At 25.5% G+C, this 13,397-nt stretch overlaps 1 protein-coding gene across 1 annotated transcript in view; it reads left to right on the forward strand.

Annotated features, from left to right (window-relative positions):
• Positions 1–6,004, forward strand: part of LOC119687017 (serine-rich adhesin for platelets) — a 64,245-nt gene extending 58,241 nt beyond the window's left edge. The window contains exon 8 of the mRNA XM_038101163.1: positions 2,896–6,004. Within this exon, the coding sequence (XP_037957091.1) occupies positions 2,896–5,852 (2,957 nt within the window). The 3' untranslated portion in view covers positions 5,853–6,004. The remainder of the gene's footprint in view (positions 1–2,895) is intronic.
• The last annotated feature ends 7,393 nt before the right edge of the window (positions 6,005–13,397 follow it).

The raw sequence follows: 13,397 nt of genomic DNA on the forward strand, positions 1-13,397 counted from the left end.
TTTATAGTTGAATTTTTATAAATACATAGGAAATAATTGATTTGTAAGGAATTAATAAATGAAAGCTACAAATATTTCAATATTTCAATATATATTTCAATTTGAAGTGACATTCTAGTGACATTTCCATAATTCGAAGAATTAAGGGTTATTGAGCTTAAATAACAAGCACATCTAGTTATTTAAAACGAATAAGAATATTTAGACGTCTATATATATATTACTCTATAGTTAATTTATTTCAATCTATAGATTAACGATTTAACTAAACAAAATAGCACTCAAGTCTAGATATTTAATAACAATAAGAATATTTAGGTTTCTATATATATATATATATATATATTACTCTATAGTTAATTCATTTCCATCTATAGATTAATGATTAAAGAATCCGAACCAATATCTTAATTATCATATTATGTATTAATTTTTCAAATTTTCAAATGATCAACTGTAGTCCCTAGACATGCTAAGACCTTTGTATAAATCGTATCAATTGTTTTCATAAATCGTTTATAGTATTGATTTTTAAATTATAGTCAGTTTGAAGGAATTATTAATGCTAAAGAGCACTGTAGCATACCGTACCATATCATTATTATTCAATTTTATTAAAAGAAACAAATTTTTTTATTTTTTCTTGAGAGTCGAATAAAATTGTATGACTTTAGGTAGATCTCTCTCCCACTAGTTGAACTGATGCAGATTTGAAGAGACGATTTTATCATGTCTATGATACAAATAAAACATAGATATAAAATTACAGTAGGCGTTCAATTTAACGAAAGCACATTCGTTAAATCTAGATATTCCTTATATCGAATAAATACATTGTCCAAAAAAATTTAGCTTTAAGTATTCATTTGTTATTTTTTTAAAATAATTGTTTAAAAAAACTTAAATCCGTTTGTTTGTTGATAATTTCTATAGATTTTTATATGCTTTCTCTTCTAGATCTTGTAAAATTATGATTTTGTTGTAACTCTTATTATTTTCTGTAGCGCATTATTTAGAAATCCTAATTATTTTATAGCATTTTGACTACAATTTCAGTGAGAAATCTCCTTTCATAATTGTATTTTTACCTGCAATATTCGTTAAAAAATTCGTTAAATAAAATACACAACGACAGAATTTTGTCATTCTTTAATTTGAGCGAGCATTCCTATAATTGAGTATTCGGTAAATTGAGTATTCGTTAAATTGGGTATTCGTTAATTTGGATATGGGATCGTTAAGTTGGGTATTTATTATATTAAACATTTATTGTAATTTTACTTTTACATTTTATTGTTCAACTATAGAAACAACACTTCAACTTTCTTTTTCTTTACAACTAGCTTACCCTTAAGGGTTTACTCTGATAAATACGAAAAGTTAATATTATTCATAAATTATACGTATATATTATATATATATATATATATATATATATATATATATATATATATATATTATATATATATATTATATATATATATATATATATATATAATATATATATATATATATATATATTATATATATTATATATATATATATATATATATATTATTACGTATATATATTATATAAATTATATGTATATGTACATATATTATATATATAAATTATACGTATATATATATATATATATATATATATATATATCGAATTATTAAATAATAATTTCACAGTTCTGAAATTCGCAAGAGAGTCAAACTTTTCAGCTAGACAGATAGAGAAGCAGGATGACCTCGTACTAGTATTGAAATAATGGTGAGGTTGATAAGTTGCACCATTGCCAACATGTAAGCTCGTTCATTGGATGCAAAGACAATACTTGGACTACAACTTTAACAATCGTATTTCTTACGAGTAGCGTAAAAGTACCCATGTTTAATGATGCCAAACTTGATGCTAACCAGTTCAACCTATTTATCCAGATAAAACGTATGCACTCCTGACTAGAAAGTAAACATATAAATGTTTACATTATAAAAGCTATATAACTTGCCAGACCTTTGTAAAAAATTGTAAAAAATTTCAATTATTTAATTCAAAAATCTAAGTTCTAAAAAAATTATATATTATTATTTTTCTTTATATCAAATAATATAAATAAAATAAAATATGTTTATTATAAACCTTAATATTGCTATAAAGTTTAAATATCTTTTCCTACTTATGAAAAACTAATTCATGGTTAACGTTATTTTAACACTTTACACTATTGTAAAGTTGAAATATATTTTTTCTACTTGAGAAAAACTCTTTCCAGTAGTTAGTTATAGTTAAATATAATGACATTGTTTAAATGAGAGTAACAAAAAATAATTGTACGCATCTAGTGATGTAAATAGAAAACCGAATACATCGGCTGCGTAACATATCTACATATCTTTTGGAGAAATTGATACATATGCAAATATGACCTAAATTTATTTTATTTTTCTATTAGCTTTTGTTATATATATACATATATATATATATGTTGTTTTTAGTTTTTATTATTTGTATTATATTTGTTCCTAACAAATTACTGCACTTGGTGTGTTAACAAATGCTTAGTAGTATTAATTATTTATAACGATACATACCATTACATTTGCACATGTATAATGCTTTCAAAAAACTAACATACAACATTATTAACAAAAATTTAAACTTAACAAAAATTATAAAAAAATATTCAATGTTCAATGTCCAATGTTTTCTTTTAAGTGAAAGTAATAAATTTTTTTTGTTAATACGCATAAAATTCTAAAATTTCTAATTTAAATCCCTTCGCGTTCCCTTGACAACTAATAAGCCCTGATTAGTTGTTGCAAGTATTTCGAGCATAGTTTTTAATTGCCTGCAAATCATTTTCATTTTTTTATATTGCAAAAAAGTACTTGATTTCATTTTCAGCTAAATATATTGGTGGTACGACAAGCTCTACAACTGTATCCAATATGGCTGCTTGTGGTACAACATCTTCAACTTCGTCGAAGTGGTTACTTTCGCCAACGCTAGAAGTATCCAGCGAAGAGAAAACATCGCTTATAAACAATTTAAGAACTGATTCTGAAGGTTTTGAAGGTGCAAATGGTGAAGATCCTTTATCTAATTTGACTGGCACAAGTATGCCTTTACCCGGTGGTGGTTTTGTTAAGTTGCCTTTAGATGATCGCAATAAATATGAGAAACTACGTAGTAATGACAATCCCACTTCAGATGATTCCGATTCGGAATTTTTTCAAGAGGATTATGCTAGTTCCAACACAGGTGCAAGTAAAAAGGCTATTTTCAAACAAATTGTAACCAACAATATACCAGATACCATACATAAAATACAACAGGCAGCTTATCACAAAGTCGATAAAACACAAATAAAAGTACCGATTGTCAAGAAATTACGACATACCACTAAAAAGCCTACAACTGCTGCACAGCAAGCTGCTCAGCAATTAAATGCCGCTTTAGAGCAACATGTACAGCAGCAACAACAAGCAGCTGCTATAGTGGCTGCAGCAGCAGCGGTGGCGGCAGGTGCGAATGTTAAGTCTGACAAAGAAGATGATGCCGATTCAATTGGTTCAGCAAGCGATTTACGTGCTGAGGACGATGACTTTTTCGATGAGAATAATATTAGTTCGACTAATACTAAGTTCCGTAGACCTAACTTGGATATGGATGGAATTAGCGAAAGTGTTAAAACTTGTAGTTCATCGGCTTATCATGCTGAATGTGAAAGTGTTACTACCCATGAAGATGACGTAAGCCGCGTTGTGGTAAAGGTGCGCATGCGTAAAAAAGATCGCACAGCAGCCGCTGCAGCAGTAGCTGAAAATTTAGCTGGCACAAACAATGATGACGAAAGTGAATTGAGTCCCACATCTAATGATTTTCTACATAAATTTGGAGACCGGCCACTTTTACTTGATGATGAATTGGATTATAGTTCTTGTGATTCTGATTCCAAAGATAAAAGTAGCAACGATACAGAAGATTCGCCAGAAAGTGTGCAGCGAGTACCGGTGGGTAGCAAAATCAACACTGAAGAGGAATTAGATGTCTTTGCTATGGCACCATTTAAAATGCCTGTAGGATTGCCAACAAAAAAGAAAACAAAAAATTCACGTTCTATACCTAAAGTGCCAATAGCAACTCCAACAAATCAAACTACAGAGATTTGGACATCAACACCAATCAAGAAAGATATGACTGCTGCGTTCACTAAATCAGAACTAGAATTTGATAATTTTCCAACTGAGCCAAATGCAAAAATAGTTCAATTTAATGAACCAGTTTTCAATCCATTTATTGAAACGAATAAATCAACTGCTGGTTCTTCAATTCCAAAACAACAAATAAGAAGTTCATCAAATTTCGGTACTGTTACTGTTATATCAGCAAATAATGCACCAACCATGTCATCAGTTAGTTTTGATGCAAATTTTGATACAGATCAACAAATTCCAACTTCAAACTTCCCCATATGTATTGAAGACAACACACATGAACAACAACGTGATCTCTTCGGATCCGAACCATTTCCACAGGTAATTCGTAAATGTGTCGTTATTACTCCTGAAGGAAATACAAACAAAATTAGTAATGTAAATGTAATAAACAATAATAATAATATTGTGCAAATGAAGACAACACCTCCAATTACAAATACAATCCAACCACCATTTACCCAACATGCAATACCAATAGTAGCACCCAATGCGAGTTCAACTCCCCAACTTGTTACCGTCAACCATTCAATTATTATAAATAAAACCCCAGAACCCTTGCCGAATTACAATATTTCCCGTTCAAATATTAGTTTGAATTATATTGGCACCAATATCAGCCATTCTACAGGTTCATCGAATATGACCACATTGACAAATGTATCTGTCCCAATATTTCCAGCAACTGCAACGGCTGTTACTTCCAATGCGCATGTAAATGTTGTACCAGCACCACAACCGCTCTCCAATTCAATGTCAACCATAAGCAATTTATCGACATATAGCATACCAGCGCTGCAAAAACCTATACTTAAAGCAAACACCAACTTATCTTCACATAGTGTCATACTGTCTATACCACCCAGCACCTGTTCAGCTGCACAAACAATACCTGTCAATAAGTCAACATATACACCAAATGTTACAAATGTTACAAATTTAAATCAAACCGATTCTATGTTTCCTATTGCTGATAATAATTTTGTACAAATCTCTCAAGATCATTGCTCAGACTTTACGCCAGACGATGAAGAAGAGCCAGTGGTTGTGCATGGTTCGAGTTCTGCCACCATGGGCGATACAACAGCCAATCCATCAACGGCAACAGCGCAGACCATCAACAGCGCCACCGTCACCACAAAACCTAAAAAAGAAAAATCCCATTTGGGTGTAAGAACATTACCGGCTAAAATTTCGCAAAAAGTCAAAGGACACTCATACAAAAAAGTTGTATCATCTGCAGCTGGACTGGGTTCAACATCCTCATTATCTTCAGCCAGCAAACAAAAACATCAACGTTTACAATATCAATCACAAGATGATTATGATGATGAAGATTACGAAAATATTATATCAACGACAGCATCTTCTTCAAAGCATTCCAAACATGGGCACACAGCAAATACAAATGATACAAATGGTAAATCATATCGTACAAATGCTTCATCATTTCAATCGAATACCATACAAAACTCCGCAAAGACAGGCTTTAGCAATATGAGTTTCGAAGATTTTCCATCCGATCAAGAAATTGATCGCATGTCGAAAACTTTACCTTTCGAAGTGGTACGCAACGAGAAAATGCTACTTGAGGCTGAAAAGAAATTCGGTTCATTGAAGCGTCGCAATAATCTATTTTCCTAGAAGCGAATTTCCGAGACGAGAAAATCGCTCAAGAAGGAATTTAAACAAGTTCTACAAAAAGTATTACGAAATTCTAAAGATAAATGAAACGCCGCGTATGATATGTCAATTACATGTACGAGTATTTATGTATTTGTTGTTAGTATGCAATAATGGAATTCATTATTTACTATTATTACTATTTATTTTTTAATATATATAATAAATATATTTAAATATGTATAATTTTTATATATACACTTTATTTGAGATACAAAAACTGTTATATGCATTTTTCTATTGATAGTTATACAAGTTATAAAAATTTAAAACATCCAATCATTTATTCTAAATTAAATTTCAATGTTTAAGAATATATACACTCTGATCTTTAGGATTATCCCATTAAAAAAATAATATAAAAAAACTTATTACTACGTATTTATGCGAACGTTTAACAAAACAAATATATATTTCTTTATTAATGTATGTATTCGTATACCTTGATTATCTCAACTAGATAACGGATGTATCTGAAAAAGTTCTTTATATCAGCTCTTCTTTATATACCAACATAAATCAAAATTTAAAAATTCTTACAATTTTTAAATTGTGTTTTTACCAAATAATTATAATATGAAATAAAATACATTATAGTAGTACGTATTACTGTAAGAAATTATTAAGTATAGTCTATACTTAATGACTCACTTAATATATGTTAAATATCTTAGTAACCGAAGACGATTATATCCAAGATGTACCTATTTTTATATTGATTTCTTTTTCAGCATCCTCACATATGTCAGGTCAGTTATAAATGCATTTTTTAATATGATTTCTAATACTTTTTTATATTTTAGATGGAAAATCCGTCTTCTTGATAATGAAGAGTACTAACAGAAAAGATTTTCCATATTACACTCATTCTAATAGTTGCAGATCTCTAATCTGTGTTTTTACCTCTCCACTTACTAATAGGTTACATTCAAATCATGCTGTGCCTATTGAACAAGCTCAACAAGTCAGGAAAATCAGTTCTTAATATAAAAATGTATTTTTTTTTGAATACTGACAAAATCTTTTAAAGCTTATTTAATCAAAATCTTAAGTAGACATTTTATGAAATTCCATTTTATTTTTTTTTTATTTTTAAAATTATTATAATAAAAATATTTCTTATCAAATTATGAATTCCACTAAGATTTTGCATCAGTTTAAATAATTAATTAGTAATTATTTCTAAACAGTAACATATAAAACAAAAAAGGATATATTGTATGTAGCGAAAAAAATTTAATTAACTTATGCAACACATAAAGTAATGAAATATATATATATAATGAAAGATTTTCAAAAACGCTATTTAATTACAAAGTTAATTTAATTTATATGACTATAATGTATTTGAAGTATATAGCCATAAATTGCTTTATTAGATATTATGTGCATTTTCTTTAAAAAGTATTCGTATAGTTTATTAATTATAAAAACATATAAAATAATTTATAATAATGGATTTAATAGTTTATCTTATGATTTATATAACTATCAATATGATTTTTAAAAAGTATCTCAAAAAAATAAATAAAACTAACAATTTATTCAAATAGACAAAAATTTTATACTATAAACATATTTTATAATATTTTATATTAATGTTAATGCATTCATCTATGTATGTATATAGCAGGCGTACACTACTGTATATATTTTAAGATATATACATATATTTACCGACTGTATTTGTATTTGTGGAAATGTTTTGAAAGTTGAAGACTGATGAATAATTTGTTGTTGTTTGAAATATATAATATATATATTTTTCGATTTTTAACGTAATATCTTGTGGAAAATATTGTAAATCTGCTACACTTGTTTTGATTTAAAAGAAGGAAAAAAAGTTTTATATTAATATCTAATAAGATTTGTTTAATATATGAAATACAAAACGACATCCTATATAGAGAAAATATAAAATATTTGATAATGCTTTCAGAAAGACAAATATTACTTAAACAATAAATATATTATGTTATAAAAAATAGTATTTTGTTTTAAGCAAAGCATAAATATAACAATAATATATATAAAATTATATAAATTATTTTATAAGAAAATATAATCTACAATAAAATTGCACCAATTTTTATTTCAATTATTAATATATATTAATATATATAAAATATATGATGTAATATTATAATATAATATATTATAATATTAATATATATATTTACATATATATTATATATATGTGCGAACAATTTAAGAATCTGAAAAACCAAATATATTACAATTATATAAAGGATATTAATAAATTGCAATAAAATTAATAAAATATATCTTGGCTTACAATTACAAGAACAATACAGCTTTGCAAACAAAATAACCTTTAATGTCATAACAATAAAATTGAAGAGTTAATATATACATATATTAAAAAAAGTAAACAAACAATATTTACAAAAACAAAAAAAAAATGTGATAATAGAAAAATTGCTAAAATAATTATAATATCATTAATTTTAAATAACATATTAAATAAAATAATAACAAAAATATGCATTCGGTAGTGTAGATTATTATTCATATATATAAATTTTTAAAATTATATTTTCTTATATTTATTCAATCTTACTGTTTAAATCAAAAATTTCAATAATTAAATTTTTATTTATATCAATATATTTACGATTCAAAAATAATTTATTAAAAAAATTATTTTAGCAAATCATTATAAATTAAAAGCAAGTTATTATTTTATAAAATGTTTAACACAGTATCATTTTTTCTAATAATAAACTAAGCCTTTTAATTAAAGTTACAATACTAATAGCTTTTCTTTAAGAAAATATTTATACTTATAAAAACTTATGTGAACAATTTTATATGAAATGTAATATAATGCATATGAAATATATAAAGCTAAAATTATGTATTTATTACTTTAATAACATATTTTAAGAAAAAACTTCAAAATGTCGACAATATAGATTAATAGTCGATGTTAAATTAATTTAAATATTATGTTTTAAATATTATATAGATTTAAATTGTTCATATAAACTTAAGTCAGTATAAATAAATAATAAAAAAAATAATAGTCAATAAGAAACTATATTTTATTTTCATCATTAAAATTTTTAATTATATTTTTAAATTAAACAAAGGAAAGGTTTGTGAGTAAAGATAATGCAGTGGTTTCAATTAAGGTTAAAGTAACGAGTCACAGTTTTTACAAATTGAAAAAGATACAGTCTATCGAGTGCATATTAAATTGAAAGTTCAGTATAAAACAATATATTATAAAACAAATGTTTTATAATAAAATATTAAACGCTAGTAAAAAATCTCTTCAAATAAAATAAATATATTACATATATTAATAAATAGGTTCAGATTAGAAGAATTAATTTTTATGTAATCATTTATTTATATTATTATTATTACTATAATTATATAATTATTAAATATATTTTTTAAATATATGTCACATAAATTCAAATTCAATAAAATCATGTTATAATATTATATCTTTTAATTTAATTAATTTAAATTGTGTTTATGTAATATGATTAATATAAGATAAGCATAAATAATTTTGAAGTTGCTATCAATTTTTATTTTTTTCTAATTAATCAACAAAGGAATTTAAATAGAAGAATTTAGTAAACATTTAAGATAATATATCACAATATTCTCACTATCATTAAAAATGTTTAAAACTTTTACAGATTGCTGTATTCGAATCGGATCTATTTATCCGGTAATAAGTTATATTATTAATATATAATTTGGGAATTTATTAAATTTTTCTATTATGCTGTAGTAAATATTGTACAGCATATATTTTTGATTGAATATTATATTATATTAAACTAAATAAATTTTAATATATTTTTTATTTAATTTAATATTTAATGTATTTATTATTTAATATAATATTTAATATATTATATCAAAGTAAATATAATTTAAAATATTTAATATATTTATTATTTAATATAATAATATTTAATATATTATATTAAACTGAATATAATTTTCATTTAAAAAAAGTAAAGATGTAAAAGTTTAATATAAAGAGAATTTTCGAAACAGATATTAAGTTATTTTAGCAAACGCCGAATCTTCGATTATTACTTGTTTGTCTGATTTGTTCTAAAGATATATCATATATAATATTTGTCGTTACAGTCTTTTTATAAATAAGTATATATCAAAAAAAATCCCTATAATTCAAATTATGCTATTCAAAATTATAATATGCAGCCTTTGAAAATTAATGGTAACTATTTTCGTTCTAAAGCTGAATAATAATAAATATATTTATTTATATTAATCAATCACAGTTTATAGATTACATTATTATATTTTATGTCATATATTTTATATTTATTTTATAAGCAATTTAAAATATCGTGCTTTTAATCGTTTTCATAAGCAATCCAAACGCTGTTAGAAGTATTTTGTTATATTCCAAAAATGGCAATTTCTAAAGCAAAAAATTAGTATATAAAATTTTCACCGTTTGTATTTTAGTCTATTAATTTTTCGCAACTATTAAGTTTAATAAAATTAAAAGAATATATTTAAAAAATCAAATTATTAACTGCTTTATCTATTTAAAAAAAAAAACGCTGGCTATAAAAAATCTCAATATAGTTTATATAAAAATATATATCTAAAAATTTAAAAATATGTACATAAAAAAATTTTTTTTTTACTCATAATTGGAAAACAAAAAAAAACATTGTATTATTAAAATATTAATATTTTTAAGTGTTAAAAAGTATATTTATTATATATTTAAACAAAACTATTGTTGTTATTATAGCAAATATATTAGATTAAAAAAGACAAAGATACATGAAAATTAATATATACGATATATATATAATAAATTTTAAAATCGATATTATTTCAAAAATTTTAATGTGACTTTTTATTACATACTTACTATATATATATATGTATAAATATGTATACATATAAATGTATATATATATATATATATATACATAAGTATGATTATATACTTAAAACCAATTCTTGCACTAAAATTATTTGCTAATTAAAACTTATTGTGCGCTATGCTATGTATTATCAAATTTAAATTTTTGAAATTAAAATTTTGTTGATAAATAATTTATAAGACGACCAAAGTTATTAAAAAATGATCCTGTTTTATATATCACAATTATGCAGAATGATGTGATAATTGTTTTTTAAGTATGTTGAATAATTTTATTTAATAACATTTATAATTTTTATTATGATTTCAATAACGTTAAACTTTGTAACTTATATATTTATGTATATTTTAAAGTAAATAATACTTTTAAAAGTACTGTATTTGAATATTTTTATTATATCCAATATGAAAAACAAATAAAATGCATATATTTATGAATAAATACATTGTTTTTCGTTTTTTATTAACATTTTACACAAAATCACAACAATATTTAATATACTAAGCATTTGTTATACTCGAGATGGTGCAGTTTTATATCTTTTTTTTCTTTCTATAGTACAGTTATTTTTTAGTTATGGTGTTTTTATCATATATGGATAAGTTTTTTCTTCCCTAATTGTTATAAGAGCTATAAACTATAATTTGTGACGACTGTCGTTTCAAATTAATTAGCAATCAACTACTAAAAAATCAAAACGGGGAATATACCTTCTGCTCAAAAAGTACTTGGATTTTATAAATAAAACACACACATTTAAATTTTATTCCAAATTTATTTTATCTCCTTCGAAATATGCTCCTTCTGAAGCGATACACATATATCAACGCTTAACCCAATCTTCCATACACTTTTCGTAGGCCCGTGAAGGTATGGCTTTTAGTTCCTTCAGCGAATTCTCTTTTACCGATTTAATGGATTTAAAACGCTTACCACGAAGGGGCTATTCGAGTTTCGGGAACAGGAAAATGTCGCATGGATCCAGATCTAGCGAATATGGTGCCTGGGCGATGACAGTGGTGCCGTGTTTGGTCAAAAAATCACGTACAACAAGAATTTCCCATTGTAAAAATCGCTAAATGCACTTGAATGCACTTGAGGTAGTCTCACATTAACAGCTGCTGTAAACAAACTAATTGTCAGATGGCGCTCAAATTTGTACCATATGTCAAGAAAGGGTGTACCAACATAACAAAAAAAAAGGACCTAGACCTTTTTGAAAAAGGTCTATTACGTAAGGAGTAGTTAACAAACAACAAAATCCAGATACTTTTTGAACAGAAGGTATACATCTATATGTTATAATATGTAAGTATATTTTATTTTAAAACAGTAAACAGTGGTTATTGTTAATGTAACTAGATCTTGTTGTTGTTGTAACCCGCCGGGACCTGTAAGCAGATAACATTAAAGGATGTACAAGACAATTACATGGGTAAGGAAGTGGGTGAGTAGTGGTTAGGGAAGATGGAGGAGGATGGACTAACAATTTAAAGTAACAATATACATACATATATTATATAAAGATAAGTATTTTTAATTTTTTTTTTATAGCGTTAATATCAACTATAATTTAATAATTTTTTTTTAATATTGTGACACCTACATACTTGAAAATATAATAAAATAGAAAAACCTTAATAAATAAGCTAATGCAGGCATATACGAGTCCAGGATAGTAAGCGTAGTTGATATACCTTCAACTGTATTCTGATAAATATTGATTAAACAAATCTTTAGACTAACTTAGAAGAAAGATTTTTCTGTTTTTCTGGTGAAAATATTTATCAGCAATATACTTTTGTATATGTGCAAACCAATTAGGGAAGCATTTTTCCTTCATTGAAATTGGTGCCTCCAAAACATGGTTTTTAAACGCTTCACCTTTTTCCGCTTTGTCGTTTTTCGTTGTTTTTCCTCCATTCATTGAAGACTGTTAATGAAAAAAGATTTTTTGTTGATTATTATGATGTGTATGTGGTAAGTGTTCGAATGCCTAGGCACGTTTCAATCTCAATATAGGCTACAAAACAATCTTGTGTTCGATATTCCTGCGCAGAATATCGATCGATCGAATATCGCCGATCGATATTCATCGGCGAGCAAAGTACGACTACGCTTGAATGCATTATACCAATTATAAACACTGATTCTTAATAGTACTCCTTAGCGAAAAGTTGAAAAAAGTTTATCGATGCACTGTTATCGTGTTAGTCCACATTAAAAGTTGTAATAAATCATTCAAGGAAAACTTGAAACTTTGAAGTGACAAAATGATACAAAGCTTGCTAGTACTATTAAATCTTCTAAGAACATTTGTGATTGACTCAAATGACATACATGTTGGCAGATCTAAACACTTATTTAGTGCCATATATATTTCAGTAGCTGCAGGATTTAGAACGCAAATGCATGCAATTCAAATACAAATTCTGTAGGGATTCCATTGTTATCCTTTAGCAATTATATACAGGGTACAAATACACCAAATATAAAAAACATTGTTTAGGTCAGTTGGTTAAGGTGCGCTGACTATGAGAGTTGAATTTGGCAGGACACGATTTTAATTCCTGGTAGTTGCAGTCTC

The sequence above is a fragment of the Teleopsis dalmanni genome, chromosome X, assembly GCF_002237135.1.
Source record: "Teleopsis dalmanni isolate 2A chromosome X, ASM223713v2, whole genome shotgun sequence".
Classification (NCBI taxonomy): domain Eukaryota; kingdom Metazoa; phylum Arthropoda; class Insecta; order Diptera; family Diopsidae; genus Teleopsis; species Teleopsis dalmanni.